Source organism: Oxyura jamaicensis, chromosome 1 (assembly GCF_011077185.1).
Source record: "Oxyura jamaicensis isolate SHBP4307 breed ruddy duck chromosome 1, BPBGC_Ojam_1.0, whole genome shotgun sequence".
Classification (NCBI taxonomy): Eukaryota; Metazoa; Chordata; class Aves; order Anseriformes; family Anatidae; genus Oxyura; species Oxyura jamaicensis.
The window spans coordinates 83,363,194-83,387,915 of record NC_048893.1 but is presented as its reverse complement, the minus strand read 5'-3'; the positions used below and the strand labels follow the sequence as shown (position 1 = coordinate 83,387,915).

At 43.1% G+C, this 24,722-nt stretch overlaps 1 protein-coding gene across 2 annotated transcripts in view; it reads right to left on the bottom strand.

The window, feature by feature from the left end:
• Positions 1-24,722, bottom strand: part of GSK3B (glycogen synthase kinase 3 beta) — a 142,653-nt gene that overhangs the window by 6,132 nt on the left and 111,799 nt on the right. Inside the window, exons 9-12 of one of the 2 annotated variants that reach the window (XM_035314771.1) lie at positions 20,267-20,362; positions 10,056-10,094; positions 7,495-7,681; positions 1,336-1,434 (exon numbers count right to left, since the gene is read on the bottom strand). In XM_035314771.1, the coding sequence (XP_035170662.1) occupies positions 1,336-1,434; positions 7,495-7,681; positions 10,056-10,094; positions 20,267-20,362 (421 nt within the window). The remainder of the gene's footprint in view (positions 1-1,335; positions 1,435-7,494; positions 7,682-10,055; positions 10,095-20,266; positions 20,363-24,722) is intronic. The other variant, XM_035314772.1, reaches the window with a different exon arrangement.

The window sequence follows — 24,722 nt, the reverse complement described above, 5'->3', positions numbered from 1 at the left end:
TTTTCAGAAGGGCTTAAAGTCACGTTCCATGTTTGCATTTCGTAGTTCTTCAATCACTTTTACAACTTTATCTTTTTTTCCCCTCACTCGTTGAGCAACAGATGCACAAGAAAGGGAAACAGAGAACATGACTATTTGCAAAATACTGCCAAGTGTGTGAAACAAACATACTAAATTTTAAAATAGCAAATTTGCTTCCTCCTAATTCAGAGCATATAAATGGTACGGGCTGTATCTCTTACCTACTGATGTTAGGTTTTCAGAGAGCAGCCTTATCTTTCAAGCCAGTTCTGTCTGGCTGTCCCGGACTCTGAAAGTGCTTTGTGTACAGCAGGGGCTGGACAAAGCACATGGGAATTAAAGTAACCGGCACATCAACCTGAAACCATTTTCCTGCACAACTGAGTGAGCGCCCTGCACCTTGAAAGGGGTCCCAGTCCTTTTGAAAGGGGACTGATGTGCTCGTGAGATACGTCTGCAAGCACACCCATTTTACAGTCTGCCTCTGGTTGCACAAGCCCTGCGAGATAGCCTGCTGGCAATGCTGACTCAGGGCTGACTCAGAGTGCCGTGCATGAATCACGGCTGCCACATCCTGCAGCACCTGGGATTGGCTTTGGGAGCCTCCCAACCGATATTACCCAGCTTTTAAGCTTGCACTGGGAACATAACACAATATGGAGTGGCTCAGGCCAACAGCGAGCTTTTAAAAGGCTTCTGACAGAAACATGAGAGTGAGCGAGAGAGACAAAGAAGAAAATCACTCACTGCTGGCCAAAATCCAAAATGCCCAAAGATGACACAAGCAAACTCGCAAAGAAGCAACTGCAGCTACTTAGATGGGACAGTGAACAAGCTGACCAAACTCCCTAACACGGCCTTTCTCACTGGGGAAAGAACCTCTTCATCCACACTCCACAGAGGCTGTGTGCACTAAGCTAGCCATTTGTTCCCTCCCTAGGCATCACACCCTCAGTGCTCGAATCAGTACTAACTTGGGACTGGCTGAAAGCTCGGACGTTAGGTGCAAACCAATCCAAAAGGATTGATAAAACAAAAACACAACACAAAACCAAACAACAACAGAAAAGAACAACAGGGGAGATAATTTAATAGCGGAAGTTTGAGCGAGAGGAATCAACAAACTGAACAGTGGGTCGTGGAGTCTAGGTGGCCTGGGTTGGGATTTGGGTTAGTGGCCACAGCTGGCACCCAGGTGACCACCTACAGAGACCGAGTGGACGGTGAGGCTGGAAGGAGCCCTCACCACGAGGGCCTCAGCAGAGGAAGGTGCCTGGGGGGAGCGAGGGCAGGGAGGCGGGCGCATGTTCTCACCTGAGGCTGCTGTAGCGTTTGTAGGGGTTGAAGCTGCTGCTTGGTTCCGAGCATGAGCAGGGATGAGGATCGAAGCCAGAGATGGGTTACTTGACAGTTCTGGAGGGGAGGTGGAACAAACAGAGTTAGCTCATCCTACAGAAAGGGCCCCGCATGCAGGTGCAGCTCCTCAGGCCAGCAACCCATGCAGGTGCAGCTCCCCCCAGACCAGCAACCTTGGGCAAAATACATGCCCTTACAGCCAAAGGTCACGTCATGTTTCATTCCCCGGTGACCAGTGGGAGGAAACCACGGCAATATTCAGCAGGCAGTCTCCAGAGCAAGACTGACAGGGCTACAAGTAGCAGCAATACAAGGGAATTATTTCCTAGAGAAAGAAAGTGGCTTGGGAGTTAGCAAAGAACTGATCAAGCCTGTTGCATTTCAACAGCCTGATAATGTATGTTCCTTCCGAGACCTGGAAGGATTCCCTTCATAAACCCACTTGCAATCAGTCTGAGGGAGAATGCTGATAGCAGTGGCGCTGCTTTGGGCACTGGTTCAACAAGCAAGCAGCTGTCACAGTTGCTCCAAGAGCTTCAGGGGTTCCGTTCTTTGGCTCACTCAAGCTCCACTTCTCAAGGACCTGGAAACCTAAGACCAACTTCACAGCAGTCTCCTTGAGCGAGGCCAAGGAGAGATGACATCTCCTTTAAAAGTACAGGGAAAGGCAAAGGGAGCGGAGTTGCTGGGTAATTTAAACGGGCAACAAAATGACACCTCTTCTTTCTGAAGGTGCTAACCAAGGAAAAAACAGTCATGGGTTTTAGGCTCCAAATCTAATACAGCTTCAGTGTGCATCAGGATGAGAAATAGGCATCTTAAAGCCACAACTGTGGGAGGATTAAGGGCAACGCGTTGCCAACAACTGACAATCTGCTGGCGCCCTTTCAAGAAAATCCAGTGTCTCAGAGAAGGTGGGACCGAGCCAAGACAAGACAGGTCCTGTTTGTTTCAGGAACAGGAGCGACTGTCTCTTGAGAAAGCAACATCCGGTGGAAAGGATGTGAACAGTCACCTCAAGGAAGGATGACTGATGATTTCTGAAGCTCCCAGAGGTCATCTGGAGGAGAAATGGGAATAGGCGGCTTTTAAATAACATCTCCAGATAGCAAGGGCTGTACAGAAACCAGTCCAAATCATGCTGTGGGCTCAGTAAGGTGGTTTTGTACACAGTCGTAAATTACCTGAGTTCCTTTTTAAGAGCCTATTGCTTTTCCTTAACAAAAGCTTTAAATTTAGGGCCTAAAAGGACCAGTAGTCCATTTGATTTTTTTTCCTCCTTTATGTTTCCTCCTGCTGCAAAGGCAAGACTCAGAAGACTCTCACCTGCTTACAAGCTTCTTATTAATACCTATTTTGAGACTGTATTTAAGCACTTATAAACACGAGTTGCCATCCAGAACCAAACTGAAGTTGCTGCATGACCTGCAACCTATCCAATCTATCCCCGTAACGCTACATTCAGGTCCAAGCAGACCCGGTCTTTCTTGAAAGCCTCAATACTCAAAACCTTTGTACAAATACCAATCCTCAAATTCATATGGGAATAATTTGCAATGTATATATTCATAATAAAATTCAGAATTTCTAAGTCTCCATTTTATGGAAAAATAAACTGGCCAAACGGGAATCCTCTGAATTAAAAGCTAAACACGAGTGATAAACCCATACTTTAACACTATCTTGGCCATTAGCTATTCTGTGTAAGAAAATATTGCTGCTTTAGTATTTTCTTTAATGTTTTTCTCAAATCTGCTGTTATAGAGAGTCTGCCATTCACCTCACTCTTTTTTAAGTTTCTGTTACCCACGCATTCTCTCCTGCCCATCACTGGCAATAATATGGGACTAAAACCCAGACAAAGCTGAGCTGAAACATCAAGGAAACCAAATGACATTTGCTACCTTCTGGTGCTAAGCAGCACCTCAAGGATGCAGCTACCCTCTGACAGCATCTCTGCAGCCAGATTGCCAGGGCCAAAGAGCCAGCTGACGTGAGAGAAAAATACTGCTGCAATGGCGCTTGGATCCCACCCTGACTGCTCCCGTACTTCGATGTAATACTGTCAGAATACCTCCTTCCACACCACCAATTATGGAGAATATACTGCTTTTTGTTGTTTTTAAGGCAAGCATTAGTGTTTCTCTGCAGCTACCATGAAGAACTCACATAGAGACTAAATGGCTGATGTTGTTCCCTTCTTCAGAAACCTCACGTTATCTTCACTGGCATGAAGCTGCCTAAGCTCACCGTGCTCCAGACATCTTGGTGCTTTGCTTAGAGCAGCAGGCCAATCCAGACAAGAAATAATCAGAGCAAACTGAACGCTCTTGGCTGAAGCTTAATAGTAGCTTTGCTTCAAAACTTGTTTGAACTTTTGTTCTGCCATATCTTTGCGGTTATCACATCTGTGAGATTGAGATGTCAACACTGAGCAAAAGGCTTGGTCATGGTACCAGCAGTCTGTGAAGGACTGAGACCCTCTGTTCTCAGTGACTTCCACCACAGTATGTGGACAAGCTCTGGAACTATAACCTGCTTCTCTAAATCAAATTTGTGTTAATCACAGCCAATACTGCTGCAAGAAGGTACTGCGATCAAGGCAATCCAGACAGAGCTTTTGATATTATCATGTGAACGGAGTAGTGATCCCAAGTCATTTAAGAGTCAACTCTGGTTCACATCAGCTGGGGGAACACCTCTGCTTTCTCCTGATCAAATTGTGCCATATGCATCCAGTGCACATCTCCAGTAAGGAGCTCCAATGAAAATGTCCAGTTTCACCACAACACCAGGTTATCTTCATTTCCCAAACACAATCAAATGCTTTGTGTTGGGAAATAACGATGCTGAAAAAGAGCTACGTTTGGTATGTCAGTGCTCCCAGAATGCCTTGGCAAAATTAGTCCTACTTCATCTACTTTGTCAGAATAACAAACTTTCCATGTTATAACTTATTCCAGTAGTTTCTCTTCAAACCAGAAGAGTGCTGGAATCAGCACAGGCTTCGTATTCTTTTCTTCACTGCTCCCTGAGCATGCCCTGAGCAGAAATACTGTCTAAAAAAAAAATCAAACCAAAAAAAAACTAGATGACACTCAAATTGTCACACTAAGGATTTTCGGTCACATCAACGCAGTATGGATAGAAATGAAGTTTTTTTTTTTTAAAAAAAAACTTCTAAAGAAAGGTCACAAGCCAGCCCTGCTTTTTTTCTGATTAAAAACCCACTCTAGCATCAATTATTTGTCATCAAGAAGCAATCATAGCCATTCCTCAGTGCTGAATCACGGGAGAATTTTACAATTTTCAAAGGCTAACACGGAACAACGGTAACATTTGTGATCCAGCACAATGACTGACATGTTAGAAGGACTTCATTAAAATGTAGTGATTTTACCGATCATTTGAAAATTCAACTTCTAAGAGAAAAAAAAAAAAGTTTTCCGTGCTTTCTGTCTTGCAGGTCTAACAGTCACTGAACTGCAGTGCTGTGGCTACTACAAATATTTCCTTGCACAAAAATATTTTTTTCCAACTCCAATTAGCACATAGCATTTGTTTAAATACTAAGAAAAACTTACAGCCAACACAGTAAGAAAGATCAGATAAAGTTCTCTTCAGCAGCTCTCATCTCTAAAGTAAAGTAAACATCTGTGTGCCCCGAAACTCCTGCTGGCAGCCAAAGACTATGATCTCTATCTTCCATATACTCTCAAAGTTGTTTTTTTCTAGACCAGTGCCTAGATCAGCAGATTTAGTATGACGCCTGGGTTCTTTCTGAAAATCAATTCATGCCAGCAATGATCAGATATATGTTATTTCGAACAGTTTTGCCTTCGAGCAGCTACCTCCTACTCCATGGGTTGCAGTCAACCGGCTATAGCCAAATCAAACACTTCTTTTAAAATTTAATATTGTCTGTTGAAAACAAACACTATCCAAAACAAAAGGATGTCTTTCATTACTTTCTCAGCAACCACAGATGACTTAACATGCATTATCATCCCATCTGATTTCCGACGACCTGCTCTGTTTCCCAGATGTGATTTCTGCTCTGCATTAACCACTTTGATGGGGACTTTGTGCACTCTGCCTGAGGACTTCACAGTGGTCACAGGAGGAGCAGAAGCCCCTTGAATATCTTGAGGTCACAGCCAGGACTGCTGCTACGTGAGACTTACCACTGCACATTTATTACTTACAAAGGTCTTAAAATCACTGAACTAAGCTCTTTATTTATACTTAAAATTCTGATTAGCTTTTTTTGGCTGGTGACCTGCAACACAGCTCATGTGGAAGGGCATTAATGACCAGCCTCTGTCCTGTATTTGCTTTCTAGATGCTAAAACTGGCACCTGCCAATGACATAAACCTGCTTTTTTGAATCTTAAGGACCTCACTCCGTTGGAAGCAATTTCTCTTGCCGTTCCCATGAGTCACTGTGCAAAGGGAGAACACATCAGCTCTCTAGGATGGCAAACAAGGAGCTATAAAATTGCTTGAGGATTAGCTTACCCAGCAGTTCCCACTTTGCCTGGGGGAAACCAGGGACAAATTCCCAATATATACATTTATTTTTTCCCTGAAGATTTTTGAAGGACTTGCTACGGAGCCTTTTTTAAATTCTTGTTTTAATTATGTTAAGATTGGGCCTATCTACTACATGACGATACAATTAATAATGAATACTTTTAGAAAGAACAAAGGCGAAGCTGTATTAAGACACTGAGATCAAAACTATCCTAGTGACTGAATATGGCCTTGCAGTGGAAAGAAAACACAGTTCATGAATACTTTAATCTGGAAGTAGCTGTAACAACTCCCAGATTCTCAGCAACAGATGCAGTAGTCAGCATGGAGGCCAGAGACAAAAGCACAAGCTATTTTCACAATACTAGCAACACCTGGGCAATGCTGTGAGACTGCTGATGCTGTGGTGGCAGTCTGTTGAAAACACTGACTGCTCCAATGCTTTTTCCCCTCAAGTGCTAGTAAGGCCCTGTGTGTGCGTTTATAAGAACTACTGTCAAAATACTTCAAGGTTTTCAGGCTCTGGAAACGTCTCAGTATATTCAACAGATTTACCTTCTGTAAGGAAGCCATTCAAAACAAGCTAAAAAGTTCATGTTTGGGCAGGTTTTTGTTTGTTGGTTTGTTCTTGTTTTAGATTAAAGTGCTCCACAGGTTCAAGCACAGGGCTCTGTTCCACATTTTGACAGATGGACTTCACATGCACTAAAGACTTTGAAAAACTACATTGACGCTAACTGAGCCAAAAGGTGTTTTAGACTTCCAGCAGAAAACGCACACAGATCTGTTCTTACTCAAAGGGTGAGAACTTGCAACTAATCACTTAACATTCAAAAAAAAAATGCTGCAAAATTAATTACTAGTGTATTTGTATGCCATACTTCTCACATTCTCGCCATACTTCTCACATTCTCTGTCTTGGCAGGCAAAACTGTACTATAGGGATATCAGTTTTGTATTTCCAATTTCCATGGAAAAAATACACGAACGTTTTCAAAATTGTATAGTGGTCTGGGTTAAAAAAAGTTGTCTGTCATTTTTATAGTTACTAATTTACTGAGTCAATGCGATGCCAGATAAACCATACAGTACATAAAATCTGGATGGTAAGATCTCTGTATTTAGCTCACATCCAGAACTAAAATGGGCAGCAACACTACAAACTTCCCTGCCAAACCTAATATCCATTCCTCCTCGGCATAGCGAGGAGTAGCGCTTTAGGTACAAAGGAGCAGGAACATCTCCAAAATGATAAATTAATCTCCACAGTCCACCGACTGTGGTATTTCACACAAATACATCAGACACTAAATTGCAAACGTAAACCTTCCTGATGCAATCAGAGAATAACAGCCTTTGGTCACCTGGACTAAATGCAAATCAGGATCTGAAAATCCCTTTCTACAAGTCCCTGTTCTCTCTTTCTGAAATGGACAGCTGGCCACACAATCAATTAGTATCTTTAGTCCTACTTGGAGACTTTTTTTTTAAAGAAAAATCTTTTGAAGGAGCAACATCTGCATCATGACAAACATTTATCAGTGCTTCTTCCGAAAGCAGCGATCTTCAATGCTCACAGGCTACCTTGAGTGGTGAAATTGAAGAGTGCAGGTTTATCTCGCCCATTTGGTAACTTGACATTTGGGTCCCGTAGTTCATCAAAGAAAGAGTGTGCACAGGCCTCCAGGGGAGTCAGGCGGGCAGTGGGGGTGTACTCCAACAGGCGGCTACATAGCGCAATTGCTTCTGGTGGAGTGCGGGGCCGGAAGACCTGAAAAAAAGAAGCAAGGAGAAACAGGTTGTCTGGGTATGTTTCTTTTTCTTTGCTGACCAGCAGCAAGCCAGAGCAATTAAACCTCTCATTGCCCAACATGCTGGAACAAACTTGTGTTTGTACTAATCAACGTCCTCCAGCGAGGATGGGAAAATCCAGTTCCTGGGGTTGAGAAAGGGTTAATTGCAAAGCCTTGCACTCGAGTGAAGGTGCAATGCCAGCAAGAGATTTCATGAGAGCGCACTCAGAAAAACAACTGGAAGAATGAAGGGGAAACTCATTCAGAAATCATGACAAACACACACAGGTGCTATCAGCCATGCACATGGGGTGGAGTGAAGGTGGGGAGAAAGGTTCAGATGAGCAGGAGTCACTGAATGTAAAAATTGAATGGGGTCATTTATTTTATTTTTTTTTGCTAGTGAATGAAGTCTTACTAACATGGACTTTTGCAGGCAGCAGGTCAGATTGTTGCTATGGAGGCTGCTGTTCAACTTTGGAGAACAACAAGGAAAGCATGGGCGGGGTGCAGGAAATGTCTAGCTCTAATTTGCAAGTTACTCCTTCCTTGACCTTATTCTGGCAAGTCATTCCCACAGATTTATTGGGATAATTCTTGCGTATTTGGTACATGTAAGGACAGCTGAAAGCTGTGTCAAGAGAACCAACCTTTTTACTCTACCAGATTTTTACCTTGAGTGACTACGAAACAGAGCTCACAGCAGTTCTTCACTGCAGCTTTTTAAAAAAAAAACCTTTCAGGAACAGTTCTACACAACCCTAATCACATCCCCATCTTCCTTTCCCCTTACGTCAAAAGCAAAATAGAAGTTAATTAAGCACTTGACCTGGATGGCCTCCTCAAGCACTTCTCTCTCGCTATGTTACAGGTGATGCACAGGCTGGGGAAAAGGCAGCGGGGTGGGTGCAAGCATTAAGTTTGGGTGCCAGCATTTTCTGATAAAAATTGAGCTAATCCAAAATGCTTTTGCACCAGGGCAGGCGGACCCAATCCACACAGCACCAAGGAGAAATAAATCAGCGTGTGACTGACTAAATGCAGACTCGGAACTTGCACAGGCACTCCTCAGGTAGCTGTAAACCAAAGCCACCCGTGCTCTTGTGAATGGGAATCGGACACAAGCCAAGCTGTCCAGGGACCAAAGCTGTGTCCCCTGGGTGCTCAGGGGCACCTGGGTGATTTCCAGTGCATGCTGTGCTGGCTCCTGTGGCTGGGAATCCCAGCTCACGGAGTCAAAGGGCGAGGGACCAGAAGAGCAGAATTTATTTCTACTACCAGGTAGCGGCACAGCAAACCAAAAATGTTTAGTGTGAGACCTAGAGGGACGAAAGGAAGGACTTCGGCTTAATGCTGACAAACTGCCAGCAGCGAACTCGTGCTGCCTGCTGTGCGTGAACATGCTTGCGCACGGAGGGGCAGCAAAGGCTGCTCTGCTGCTTGGTGTCAAGGCCCGCTGCTTCCACAGCTGGGATTACTGCCCGCAGTGCGCAGTGGAGGCAAGCACCACTCCCAAGTCACCGCTGACCAGAAAAAAAAGTAAGACTGTCTCCAATTAAAAAACCAAAAAGGTCTTTTTTTTATTTTTTATTTTTTTAACCTTGTGGTGAGTAGAGTAAATGAGCGTGTCTTGAGGTAAAACCACAGAACTGAAGTGTTCTGGTATTTACCAGGAGGTAAAACTATGAGGTCTCCTTCTTGTACCTTCTTAATGGTGTTTTATCAGGCTTGATTTACCACAGCTTGAAACCAAAGCACTTCACTCTTAGCTGTGTTTTACCCTCAGGACAGTTCACTTATCAGCCACTACACAGATTTAAAACAAAACAAAACAAAAAATCCCCTTCATAAGTTTTTTTCTTCTTCTTCCTGAAGGCAAAAACGACAAGCCCCTATCTTGAAGCAAATCAGTGGGCAGGCAGAGCAACAAATCTGCCATCTATAAAAGGAGTAGTCTCATTTGTCTATTCTTAAGCTCTTCATGTTAGAAGCGGCAAAACCCTAACAGCCGCTTCCTAAATTCTGCTGAGAACTGCTCCGCCTGCCTTTGGATCAGGAAACCACTTGGGAAACCTCATTTTCTGAGGGCTACCCTCACTGTTTCAGAATGAGGTAGGGAAAAAAAAATATATTACAAGTCCTCACACAGCTTCCCCCTGCAAAAAGTGGCATTTAACACATGACTTGAGTTACACGTCTAAGCCTGTCTCCTCTTTATCACCTTGTGTTAAAACAGTCACCTGGCTGCTGCCTCAAGGATGCTCTCTCAACTCAAATATTCCAGTTCTGGCATTTTTTCTCCTTTTTTCAAGACTAGGCCTAGTAATTTGAAAAAACGTTTTAAGTACATACCCGTACTCCTGAGGTGAAATGTCCTGTTCCTGACGAGTCCTAAAGATGATAATGCAGTGAAATAATCCAAACAGGGGGAGTCAATCCAAAAGAGAATAGTCCAGCAAGGAAAAATATATCCAATATTATAAGAAATCCACGGTGTGGGGGACATAGAAAATGTTTATACAATTAGAAACTTTAAACATCAGTCTCCATAGCAGCAAGTCCAACTTCACCACAGTGTATGCCAAAAAATTGATTGTGCAATGGTGAGGCATAGTATAGAAACATTTCTCTATTAAATTTATGTTCCAATGCCAGTGCATTTACTAAAAAAATAAAATAAAAAATTGAAATCAAAACTCTTAACTTGAACTAAAAGGGTAATTGAAATTCCCATCATAAAGAATTTTCAGTCCTCGGTCCTGGATATAAATGTCAGAACATGGGGCCAAATCAGTTTGTCTCCAAAGGTGCATCCCACTTATAAATCTGTCCCAGAGACACAATACAAACTTTTTTTCTTCTTCTTCAAAAAAAAAGCAAACCGGAAAAAAAAAACAAAAACCAAACCCCCTAGCAATTTATAATTGGTGCCGAAGAGAAAATAAAAACTCTGGGCTCTGTACTTTGAATTTGGATGCTTTAAATTTGCGTGAGCTACGAGTGCCTCAGGCCGCCGCGGATTATTCTCATTTTTGGATTGACTTCCCCCACCACTGGATTTTGTTTGCTGACGTGATCTCTTTAGGATTCTTCAGGAACTGGACAAACCACCTCAGGAGTGCGGGTATGGACTGAATTTCGTTCTATGGCGGGTTTTTCCCCCTCATACCGTCGCACCCCTTGCTTAAGAAATTTTCCCTCAATTTGTCTCCCTCCCCCCCGCCCCCCGCTTTTGAATAACGCCCTAAAAATAAAAGCAACCCCCCTGCTTCTTTTAGCTCTTCTGATCCGACACAGTTCCAACCGGGAAGGCTGCCGAATTCACCCACCGAGAACTACACCAGAGGCTGCCACCCTCCAGCGGGACACGAGCAGGGGACGGTCACAGGCCCGTCACGCCGGCGCTCCGCCGTACGCGCTGCGCTGGGAGGACGGACGGCAGGGCTCCCCGTCAGCTGTGAAGCCTCCCCCCGGGCTCGGGCTGTGGTGAGAGCTTAAGGTCTGGGTAGTTCTCAGTGAGGGAATCGAGTTAGCAAATAATCCGCGGATTATTTTTTTAGTCTGCGGACTAAAATTTAGTGCACGGACTAAAATCCGGCCCGTCAGAGCAAGGTCTGTCTCAGTCTAAGATACATCTGGGTGAAAGCAAAAGGAAAAAACAAAAACAAAAAAAAAAAAAAAAAAAGGAAAGAAAAAAGGAGAAAGGAAATAAAAGGAAAAAAAAAGCTAAGTGCACAAAGTAAAGTGTTTGGGCAGACTAACACTTAGTATGCAGACTAAATATGGCCGGGCAAAATGCACAGCAAGTCCACAAACAAAAACAAAAATAAAACACTGACAGGAACTTTTAAAGCAATCAAATACTACCCCACCGGCGCAGCAATTCATTTTTCTAAAATGAAACAAGACCTTTTGTAAGGCTATTTGTCCACAGGAGGGACCGAAGGCTCAAGTTTTCATTTTAAAAAATGAACCTGTTTTGGAGATAAACAAATGCAAAAGAAAGGCTTTACATACAGTATTACTCAAGGAAAATTTGCACTTGCATAACTCAAAACCTCTTGTTTCTGCAAAGCAAATGAATTTCAGGCTGAGACCCAGGTCGCTGTTTTTCTTTTATGTTTTTTGGATGAGTTACAAAAATCTCTGAATGATCATGTAAAATGGAAATGCTGACTCATCCAAAACCGCAGCTTTTGGTGCTTTTGTTTTTCTTTCCTTCAGGTTCCAATAAATCCGTACCTCACCAAAAAGCTGGGGGACCAGTGCAAGTTCCTTCTTTGTTCAGGCATGCTGGTGATGCTCACAGGCCAACAGCCCGTAACAGGCAGGCAGCGAGGCCAGACGCATCGCCTCTCCTCTCTGCGATACACTGCCATCGGCGTGAATTTCTTCATGCAACTCCTTCATTTTTTCAGGATCTACCACCATCTTTGACATTTCAAAATGATTGCCAAGCCCCTGGTGCCCTAACTCAGCTCTCATCCCCAGATGACTTCAATTTAGAAGAAGCCTTTTGTGCGCTAGCAGAGCAAGCCACATTTTTTCTTTCTGATTTGAAATGGTTCCTACCAGTGTAGTAGAGTTCACACCCTCTCTGAATTTCAATTCTTCTCCCCCCACACAAGCACACACACATCGTAAGACGAAAGAAAAAGGATGGAAAGCATGGGGTGCTCCCGTCGCACTTCACTCGCATCAGCATTCAGTCCTCAGAGAAAACCACATGGGGCAAGAGCTAAGCATTGTTTTAGCAGAATGCCTGGTCTGACTTTCAGTTCATTGACTTTCCACGCACAACACGGAGCTCCGTCTTCTTGCTCTAATTAAGCGCCAAAGCCAAAGCTCCCCAATGTTACAGCAAGGTGCTCTTCCAGCCAACGTGTGTGGAAAGGCATCACTTCGTGCCATCAGCCACCGCGTTTTGCATGCAGACTGCGCGTCCTGTTAGCACGCTGCGCTCCCTAAGAGAGCAGAGGCTTATTAAAATGACATCTGTTGCTAACGCATCAAGTTTGTGACACCACAGTTAAAAATTTCCTCACCAGCCTCGGAGCCGCGTAGGCCGTGCCAAGAACCACCCACACCCCCGATTGAGGCTGACAGTCTGCGCACATCGCCTTGCAGTTTGTAAGCACATTTTGACGGCACATGCCCCAGACTGGGAAGGAGGGCGACCAAGCCTCTTTGGAAACACTTCAAGATTAGGTAACGGGGAAAGCTCCTCCCTTCAACAGAAAGCTTGCGCTGGTTGAGAGCCATCAGAGTTGTCAGATGTAGGACACGACCATCGAGTCAACTCTTTTTAAATGCAGTCGCACAATGCAATTACCCCAACTTGACGACATGAAGCAGTGTTTCAGTCACGCAAGTTAAACGTGACGCGTCCCTAAACAGAAGGAAAGGGAAGAAACACATCCAAGAGCGTCTCTACTGAGCTTCACCTGACAGAAGGAACCCCAAAGCTAACGCTGAAGTCCTGCTCTGGGGATCAGCCTCGGCCCAAGACACTGTGAATTTCCAAACGGGATTTCTGAAATACGCTGTTTTGCTGTTTTTGAAGCACATAAAACTACATGATACAAAAGAGGATTAAACAAGTCCACCAGAGACGCACCAGTTTGGGGATTTACCTTGAAATATATATAACCTCCCTGACTTTCTCCTCTGATTGAATCTCCCTACGTTTTTTCCTTAAAAGCATCTCAAAAATAGCAAATGCTTTAGTAGTCAAAAATCCCTGTCAGATGGCACTTCCGCAGGCAGGGAAATAAAGACAGAAGGGTTAAGTGGCTTACAAATGAGCCAACTCAGAACTGGGAACAGAACCAAAAACCTGTCTCCAAAGCTCCTTTGCGCTGAGACCACACACTTCTTACTGGGCTACTTCCACTGAGGGCTCGGCAAAACCAGAACCAACCAGCATTTATCACCCAGGGCATGCTCTGCTTCTACCAAGCTCTACAGGAGGGCAACACAAAGCAAAGCGGAACAAGACAGCTCCCCTTCCCAGAAAGTACCCTAAAATCCCCCTTTGGAAAAGCTCCCAGCCTCAGCAGGGCAGACACTATGAGCAGCTTAGACAGACACGCTGCAATGGGACAGCAGGACAGCCGGCACGTTACAGAAGACTTGTTAAACTTAGCTTCTGATTTCTGTGTTTGCACTGATGCAAAACTTGTCTTAGTATTACAGAAGTGCTCACTTATTTATTATTATGTAGTACTTTCTTTACTGCATACAGATTGGGAAGAGGCATGGTAATGTATCACCTGACAAACCTGGCTTCAGTTCTCATGCATTAAATGGAGATCAGAGATTTTACACTGTCAGAAATCATTGCTCCTACGAAAGAAAAGGGGAAACATCAACTTGCCAGAAAAACCTTGTTTTATTTCTTGAAGTTAGTCTCCAGCAGAACTGTTTTCACTCTTTGCTTGAAAAGTCATCACCCACCAAGTGATAAACAGAACTGGACTCTTCAGAAAGAAGCAAGGGTATGGTTTCACACCAGGCAATCACCTCCAGTTCGCATGGAAAAGACAGTTCTGCCCTTTCCTGGCCATGCATGTCTGCCCTGTTCCCTTGTCCCAGCATGAGCAACTGGGTCTGAATGATCCGTCAGGTAAGAAAGATGGTCTAGATCCTGAATACTTTTTATTTCTCCCCCCTCAAGAGGTTTTTGGTACTGTATAAACAAGAATGTAGAAGGGAGACGTCAAGAATATGCAGGTGGGAACTAGAAGGCAGACTCCAGTTCATGATGAACTTAAGCTAATTATGAGATTGCATCCAGAGAAATATCTAGTCTCCATTGTATCTTCATATCTTTACAAAAGATGAGCCCCCAGTCTCAGAAGAGTTTGCAACTTCAACTGAAATGCAAGTCCACTGACGGGATTTCTCACAGGAGACTCTTCATTTTTCATTTTCTTTTGTCATCAGTTATAATTAGGAGTGACAAAACAAGTTATTTATCCATCTCACTGTTCGGTATTCTTCCTTGAATCTACTGTATGAGCAGTCACTTGGAAGCATTACAAGCAAAACAATCTGCTTAAAAACCAGACAAGAACCAGGAGAGCAGGAGTAGGACAGGATGAGGACATGAGGCTGATTCTGGTGAGTGGAAAAAAACTGTTATGAAAGAGAGTAGACTCTTTATGTCCCAGTCCCACAGTGAGGACTGCCTGCTCCGAGTCCAGAAAAACTCAACACTCAAGGAGCAGTGAGTAGTATGGTAAAATGTATGCAAAGAGCACACAAACAGACGCACATGCAAAGTACTCGGTCTGAAATGTATACCCGATATTTTATAATGTTAGCAATTTATAATGTAGGCAGAAAAATGGATCATAAACTCCATGTCCAAAGCTACTCTACAGTACAACACAACCATGTTTCTGTACAACTTCAAACTGTAACTGAGAGTGGCTGGTTGCTTCAGAAAAGGGTCAGAAGGAATATGAACCAGACCCTAACATTTCATCTTAGACACTTTTCTTCTGCAACAATATTTTGGCTTGAAGACGTGGATAGAAGAGCATGCTTAATGGTGGAAATCATAAAAAAGTATGCGCTCACGAAGTTGGAAGGGACCCTGCCTTAATCTGCTCCGACTTCATTGTGATGGGAAGGTCTGTGGTGAGAGGAAGTTCTCCTATATTCATCCAGAAGAATACACTGCAGAAGGGGCAAGATGCTCAAAACCTAGACATGACAGTTTTTTTGTTCCCTCTCTCTTCTACTGTTAGAGAAATGACTCGTCTTTTCCTGTTGCCATACTGTCTTGAAAATTACGATGCAGACACCTGCCACCTATAGATTTGGGGGTGGTGAATGACACCATTCTTTGTAGCACACTGAAGACTTGACTAACTGAACGTACATTGAAAAAGCACGTGTGAACAGTCTTGTATGTATCTTTAGATCAGGAGAAAAACAAGGGCCACTGAACTACAGCATGCTGAAGAGCTGCACTGTCCATTTTAAAGAGTTCTCTGCAGTTGGCTCTGCTCCCGTGTCTATCCAATGGAGACAAGGCAGAGGTTAATGATTTGACTAGAGGAAACAACCTTTGCTGATATAACCTGTTGTGTTGCTCGCCATCGCAAACCACGTGCATGCTTCTAGCTCAGGAGATAAGTCACCTCACCATACTGCCCGTTACAGGCAGACAAGTATCCTTGGAAGGAAAAAAAAAATCCAAACGTCATCTCTTCCATGTAGCAGTGGCCTCAAGTACATAATTCTATTATGTACTACAGTGTTACTCAAATGAGATCCTTTTCCAGCTGGAGGTGGGAATGTGGTAGGACAGCCATCACAGACAGGCATTTTTCGTATTTCTGGAAATAATCACAGAAGAGTCTTTGTTTTTCATAACCCAAAGGGCTTGAGATATGAAGGTAGCTCTGATTAATGCCAGGATAAAGGCCAGCTGTAACAGGGCCATGGCAAGCAATGCCAACCTAACACAAGCTTATGAAGCACGCATTTATACCTTTCTTCAGCCACTCTACTACCCCTGGCCTCCTTCAAAAAGGCCAAAAGATTGAGAGAAAACTAACAAAAGCTGAACCTCAACAACCCTGTGACATACAATCTTGCATTTGATCTCAGATTTTCTTTTGGGCTTTCCGGTCACACAATTATGAAGTGTAGATGAAGCTTAGACAGAAGAAGATAAATGAGAATAAAGATTAGTAGCAGAGATCAGACTGTGTGCTTTCAACAACAAGGCTCACAGAGCCAAGGTAGATGAAATACACAGAAGGGAATTTCTGATCTTGCAAAAACAGCAGCAGCAAAGTCTCCAGAAGGGGAAAGAAACTTTTATTTGATGAGCTGATACATCTGAAAAAAAATGGATATGTTTTCTGACCCTTGACACACCTGAAGATACAGTGTAGCCTGGCCATTTTCTCCCCAGTTGTATCATTTGGTCAAATAAAAGAAATCACCACTCCTGCAAAGCCTTGCTTTGCTTATAACTTAATGCCCCTTTCTCTTGGAAAAAAAAAGGCAGACAAACAGTAGGACGAATCTCCATGAATACAAACTGTCCTACATTAAGAAAAAAGAAAGGGAGGTCTGGACAAAAAGAGCATCAATGTTACTAAATTAAATACTCCTTTATTCGGAAGAGGAACCCCCTACACCCTCACCCCTACCCCCAAAGAACTAAAATGCCCCACATTTCTCCTTTTGGATAGGGGGGATCAGTGGGAAGAAAGAGACAAGTCCTGTGTTAGAAGAAAGATTTGATAGCATGCTGGAAAGTTCAGATTCCTTTTTCTTTTGCTGGCTAGGGACACGTGAAACGCCAATCATCTTCAGCACCGTGCTCACAACTGGTAGAAAAACACGCATGCGCTTGGACAACATAAGACTATATTGGAGAGAGGAGCTTTACGTATTTTATACTCAGAGATCAAGGCTCTCAAGTTACAAAAGCATTTGAATCTCAAATTGTCAGACTGAAAAACCAGTCAGAAAACAGTCTGCACTGTAATCTCATGTTATTGATGCAGCACAGAAAAATATTTTTAGTGTTAACTTGAATTATCTCCCAAACTAAGATGACAGTCCCTTGTTAATGAGATGTCTGTCTTTATACTACTACATCATAGCAGTATGTATATGGATGACAGCAGTATGCATATGGATGATACCAACCCATTTCCACTGAAAACTCTAAGCTACGTCTATGAAGGCGGACTTCAAACTTTCATAAAACTTGTGCTCAAAATTCCAGTTTAAGCCTGAAACTAGATGAATCTGAGAAACAGTATTGCTTCATGGACTCATCCTTATTCAGTCTCAAACAATTTACCCAGTCCTTTAAAAAAACTTGGAAGCTATTTCAATTTACGACAACACTAGCCACCACTCTTCCCCATCTAGTAGGTAATAGCAAACTGAGCAGATCCCAACATTACAATGATCCTCAGAAGGAAGACATGTCTCAGCCTGTCAGAAATATGCAGAGAGCAGACCATCAACAGGTACATCCAATAGAAGTCATCATCAGAGAATTTCAATTGCAACTTATACACACTACAGCATCCAAAGGAAATTCTTAATTGCAACCTACACATACTTTTGCGGACCAAAGAAAGCTCCCTGATCCACAACCAAACAAGAAGGGGAATGCCCTTGTCTCAAAGAGCTTATCCCAGGGAGTGACTATATTCTCACTCAAGTCTGCTGAAAACCAGCTGCCTGGAAGCTTTTCCACATAGAAACTAACTGCTGAATCCTCTGGTCCTAACTAGTCTACAAAAATAACAGCCTTATCACTCCTGCAGTCTTCAGCAGCTCTTTAGCTTAGATGACAAAGGTTTGTGGTTTTGAGGCTGAAACTGCCGAAGTCCTGCTTGCAACTAGCCATGGCACTCTAGTTACACACAGTTATAACAAAAGCCATTTGCACTTTCCCCTTTTCTGTGTCATTCCTCTTCTGCTCATTAGACTGCATCTCTACAATCGTAGCTCAGAGGTACTTCTTCTCTTCTAGCCACTGTTCACAATTCTAACATCGAGAAACTCCAAAGGATATACGCTACCACTTCTGCGCCGTCAGATGTTATACCGATACAACTGGGTAAGGAGGAACAAGTTGAAGCATTGCTGCCACTTACTGAAATCTGTCATGGCTCCACACCAAAATGGTGAGAGGGAAGGATCTTTAGAAGTAAGAGAGGATGAGCATCACTGACAATGCTATGCTGGATAATCCATTTTAGTAATTTAGCATATGGACAATAAGAAAAGTACAGATCTCATAAATGAAGCATCATGTCATCCAATTGTAGTAGACTGCTTTAAATGCTGTTGTACACCCAGGTGATGTCAGGAAGAAGGTGTACAATGAATCAAGAGTGAGAAGCTATGTTGCAAGTCCAGCTCTCCAGAAGTAATTGTGCCCTGATGTGGAACACAGATTTGATCTCCTGACAAGCTCCTCTCAATTCTTTCTAATTGGCTTAGTTTCACCTGTGATCCTTTAGAAGGTCCAAACAACCATTCATTTATAACATATATACATAGAAGGAACTCCCTGTTTTTTCTTGAAGCTTACATTTGCTGAAAGATCTCTGTAGTGACCATCAAGTGCAGATAGATAATTCTTAAGATGAGTTGCATAGCTAGATTATATGCTCAACTCTATATATACTACAGTAAATCTCAGCACTTCGGTTCCATTGCATATTGGTTTAACCCCTCAAATACAGAACACCTTCACTGCAGAAGTTCAAAAGCAACCCTAGATTTCCTTGCTATAAGGCTTTGGGGCTTATTCTTGTGACTTTTACCATGGCGTGATTTGAAGCAGAAGAGACTGACTCCCAGGGATTTCATTTCCCCTATTTTTTTCCTGCCAACATAAGATATTATAAAGCACTGATGGATTAACTGGCCTCTCATTCTATTATAAATCACTTAATCAACCCACAGAAACTAGGTTATAGAAATACAAACCAGGCATTACTGGGGAAAAGGAGAACTATAGTGGTGCATAACACACTAGAGAATCTCTCATAAAAATAGTGACTTAAGAGTACCTTGCTTGGTACGTACCTACCAGGTACACGGCCGGCTGTCACTAAGACCCACACTGAGCTCTAGCTAGTTTATCCAGAGTTTACACCACCACAGAGCATTAGGTCCTAGAGAGTCTGACCTGGACATGTGCTCAGCTAGGAACAAGACCCTTTAATGCATAAAACACTATACTCTTAGCAGAAGAAAAATGTGAGCCATTAAGATATGATGAGAATACACTGTGATAGCAGCCATTTCTCAGTCAGCAAAAAGAAAATCTTAACAACCAGGCTTCAGTTGCTTAAGACTTGACTTCTAACTTATACTACAACCTAGAGGCTAATTAAATGATCAGTTTTTACCCTTTCCCAAACGAAACATCCATCATTTGTCCATGTGGAAGATAGCTTAACTATGTGGCCATGTATTTACTGTAATGCTAGCGGTTTCTCCTTTGATCATGGAGGTTATAAAGTTGTCAGTGTTACTGCAATAGCCCTTCCTTTTGAAGGCTAGATAGCAAAAACAGTCATAAGTAACTCCACGAAAAAAAGCACCACTCTCAAGAGCACACCTATAGGAGCACAAGTATAATATTTTTGAGAGAACCCATTAAGAAACTGACTGTCAACCTTCACTGACAGATTATGGAGCAGCATTACAGAAGTGTCACACGTCAACGGAACGCCTTCTCATTTCTAAGTGACTTGTGTGCCCATCAGGAGTTATAGCATGACAGGATTTAGATATATTGCAATCCACTACCAACACACGCACCAGTGTTTAAAAAATGCCTGTAGGCAACCTCAAAAAAAAACCCACAACCAATATGTATCACAATACACTGCTTCAATATCTTCTTTATCCTTACCTAAATCAGGAGTTACTGGGTCCCCAGAATAGTTAAAGGCACCTAGTTTAGACTGAAAGCCACAGACACTGAACAATCAAACTTAACTTCTTGAATTTTTAGTTTCAGCCCACATGTTGTTATTATCCAGTTTGTATAGACTCACCTTAGTCCATGGATGTGCCTTAATCTGAGGGAATTTGAATTCAGTATAGTTTGGATTCATTTCTCTAATTTGCTCCCTTGTAGGCGTTCCCAGAACCTAGGAAGGAAAGAAGAAAGGATAAGTTGTTTACGTATGCTTGAGATTCATGCGGACCTGGAAGAGTCCAGTATAAATTAATACACAGTGAGAAAACTAAACTTAAGTCAATCTGCACAACTAGTAAGTTTATACAACGTTGAGAACAAAACAAAACTTTCAGTTGGAAAGGACCTCCTCTCCTGATTCCACCAGGTCCAAGCCCCCTGCTCTAGCAGGGTCAGATACAGCAGGCTACCCAGGACGACGTCCTGTTGGGTTTTGAGCGAGATTGATGTGATCCCCCTGAGCCTTCTCTGTGCCAGGCTGGACAGCCCCATCCCTCACAATTTCTTATCATATGACAGAAGATCTAGTCTAATTGTCTGTGACCCTTGCTCCAACATAAGTCTCTTGGTGGCAATTCATTCATGCCCCAAAGCCCATGCCCCCAAAATTTAATTCTCTTCTAGAATTTTTCACAAAACTCAAGATTTTTTTTCTCAAACTCAGTGACATTTCAATGGGGAATAGAGTTTGCTGTAATTTTAATGTTATAAAACAGTACTGCTGAACTTATTCAGAGATTGCAGCTCACCGCATGTGGCTGATGAAGGATCAGACCAGTAAAACAAAATGCATTTTAAGTCAGGAGCAACAGCTGTCTGACGAGCTTAGAAGTCAAGCCAATTACTGCTTAGAAGAGCTGAAGTTCCCTTCTTTCCTCATTAGAACTGTTTTTTTCCGTAGCTCAATGCAAAAGATGAACTTAGTTTAAACCTAGCTGGGAACATCTACAACGTGTACTTCCTGTTTACTTTCACAGATTTATACTTCTCATTCCCAGACCCTGCACAACGTTACTTTTACATGCAGATTGGTAGGTGTATAAGAAATAATACACAATCACACACCTCCCTCTGGGGCCGGATGGATTTTGAAGGGATCCTGGAAATCCCCTCACGGACTAAGCAGGACAATGCAGTGTTAGTGCATCACCATTACTAATCCTCAGAGTACATTCAATTCTACCTGTATAGAAGAGCTGCAAAGCAAGGGCAAGGAGTCCCATTGTTTTCTGTTCTGCGCTGGTGCTCTGCAGGGGAAGCGAGGAGGGCAGGAGGCAGAGCTGTTCCTTTATGCTGAGCTCAGGTTCACCTTCCTGCAGGAGCCCTGTAGCCACACTGCTCCAGCCCTGCGGCAAATCTCTTGCCACACGGATTGCTCTCATGTCCTCGCCTCGTCGTGAGGCTGCACTGTCACCATCAGGAAACAGCCTAAAACCTGATGTTAGCACTCTACTTGGCTGCTCGATAAAGAAGTGGCTTGCCATATATTCTGGTGGCTGTGAATACTTTCATTCTGCTACAGGAGTGGAAATGGCACAAGCACGCTCAAGTGCAGGCAAAGGGGACAAGGACAAGTGTCACCATTCAGCTCATCTATACAACAGAAAAACTAGCAGGTACTATGAAAGAAACCTGGTTTCCCTTTATGATTTAAAATACATCTGTGCAAAACAAGTTAAAGTACCTACCCAGCGAAGCAATCTTTCAAATAAACAGCAGGCAAAAGAGGAACTAACCCCCCACAATTTGTTCAGGCAATTAATTGCTTCTTGGACAATAGATTTAACTGGCAGGTCACATGAAAGAAGGATCCCGGAACACCTGCCTCCTGATCCTAACCTGGACTTAAATCCCACCACCTCTACAAGCCTAGGGTTACGCTCAAAACTGACAAGAAGATTTTTCTGTGTGCATCTGAAAACGCCTCTTTTGCTCAGGGGTAGGGATCACATACATTTTCTTAAACTTTGGAAGGAAAAAAAGGGCTGCCAGAAAACATGCCCCTTCCCCACCGGCCGGCTCCCCCAGCTGCCAGCCAGCAGGGTCCCCCCGAGGCCGCTCTCCAGGCTTTGATGACGCTGCTGGTTCTAAAAAGATGATGGAATTTCACATCTGCAAATAGCATTTTCATTCCAATTCAGGGTAAAAACCATTTTGAAAACCCTGGAAGTTTCTCGGATCAGTTAACTTCCAGAAAAATTATAGATAATTCTTACTGCTTTCCCATCATTTCTAGAGGCTCACTATGTTTTAAGGCCCTCACTGCACAAAGGGAACTTGTTTCAAAGCTTACCTTCTTTCACCTCCCCACCCCCTCAAAAAAAAATCTTTAATAGCATTCCTAAGAGAAGGCAAGAATTACATTTACATATAGCCAAAATTCAGGAATCTGGCTCAGTTCCCAAGGCTGCTCAGAATGAGAGCCTACACAGTGCCAGTATCTTCAAGTAAAGACTGTTTCTAGTAGGGGAGAGATGTCGGATTAGATAGGCAAGGACAGCTTCATGGGAGGACCCACGGACAACGCCCAGCCACACGTTTCACAAAAAGCCACATCTGTAACTGCAACTGGTGGGAGGGAGCAACTCCCTAAGCTCAAGCCCTGGTGACAAAGATAGTGAAGCATTTAATCAACAGTGCCTAAGGTCTCATGAAAGATTAGAAAAGGTATTGAAGAGGGATAACGCCGTATGAAAGAAGGGAAAGCCTGACCTTTTGGTTATATAGCCTCTGACACACAACATAACTGTACAAGAGGCAAAGTGACTTACATTAACTACCCAGTGTATTTACTTTGTTCTCTCTAGCGTGCAGAGCCGTGCCACTGGGGTCTAGGTGCTTTCGATTTGTACTGCGAGTAGGCAGATTAAGGCAGAAAACCAAGAGAAAAGTACGCAGGAAGAAAAAAAGGCAGCTTTTGAGACTGTCAAATTCAAATCACAATCCAGAAAAAAAAAGGGGGGGGGAAGTGGGATGAGGGAAGTGATAACCTACAAAATTGTACTGGTAACTTGACATGTCTGGAAGAGGCCCTGTAGCAAAGGATGGAAACACCTCCAGCCCCGCAGCCTAGAACATGGTTTGCTGCACCAGTTTTAAATCATGCCTTACTGATTTACACCGTGTTTCAAGTACATCAGGAATACAATTGAGTAACCTTGATGAGTAGTAGCAATCATTTATCTTATCACAAAAACTGGGTAACTTTTTTTTTTTTTAAGACATGCATATGACTTATTTCTGTTTGAAATGCAAAGGAGAAGCATAAATTACGTTGTACGTTTTTGGCAGAATTACTCTGTGAAACAACTGCTCTTGCTGTACCAGCTCCGCAAATGCTGTGGAGCAGATGTTCCTTGCAGAGATGTTTCACAGAACACGGCGGTTGGAAGGGACCTCTGGAAGTCATCTGGTCCAACCCCCGGCTCATGCAGTGACCGTCAGCAAGAGCCAGTTGCTCAGGGCTGTTTCCACGCAGATTTTGAAGATCTCCAAGGATGCAGACACCACAGACTCTCTGCTTGCTCCACTATTTGTCCACATCCTCATGATAAAAATATTTTCTTGTGTTCAGACTGAATTTCATGTGTCCAGTTTGTGCCCACTGTCTCTTGTCCTCGCACTGGGCACCAGTGAAAAGAGCCTGGCTCCAGCTTCTTTGCACCCTCCCTTCAGGTATTTTTATACGTGGATGAGATCCCTCCCCAGTCTTGCCTACCTCAGAGAGCTCTTAAGAAATACTGAGACCAATACTTAATTATTCAGGTCTATGCAGATTAGCACATGCTACTCTACTTCTGCTTCTTGGGGACAGAAAGGTGGTATTTTCAAAGAAAAGGATGTTTTTTTTTTGACTGTAGCTAGAATGCAGACTTAACATTTGAATGAACAAATGAGGACTACGCAAGACTTGTGAGAAGAGATCTTGCAAGTGAAGGCAACAGGTGAGCAGCCAAATGCTGTTACTCTTCATCCCCAATAGTCACCATCATCTCTTAAATAAAAACACATGGAAAAAAAATATCTAATACGAGTAAGCAAGGATTACACCTTGCTTACACAAGAGAGATGCTGCTTTAATTCTCTCAGGACAAAAATTGAACACTGGAGCTTTTACAAGTATTTTCTGGGAAGTTATTCCTTAACATTCACATCTAATAGATGAAGAACCCTAAATACTTTTTCTTTCAGGAACAGGGTTCATGAAGATAGCATTGGTATCTATCTTAAAAAATTAAAGAAAATCTATAACCACATCTCTAAACATCAAGAAAATTCTGTATCTGAAGTCAGTCCTGAATTTGACTACAAATAGCATAATGATCTTCGTTTTATGCACTTGCAACTGAATTTGCACAGAAGGATGAATAACATTCAGCTCCAAAGGATGCCTTAGTTACACCCCAGTACTGAAGACAGAGGCTGTCCACACCTGGCTTCACTGCACAAAAATGTGCAGGCTTATTTGAGACCGAAACCACACTGCTGCAACACATGAAGAGGAGGAAATTCTAAGTTTTGCACAAACCCCA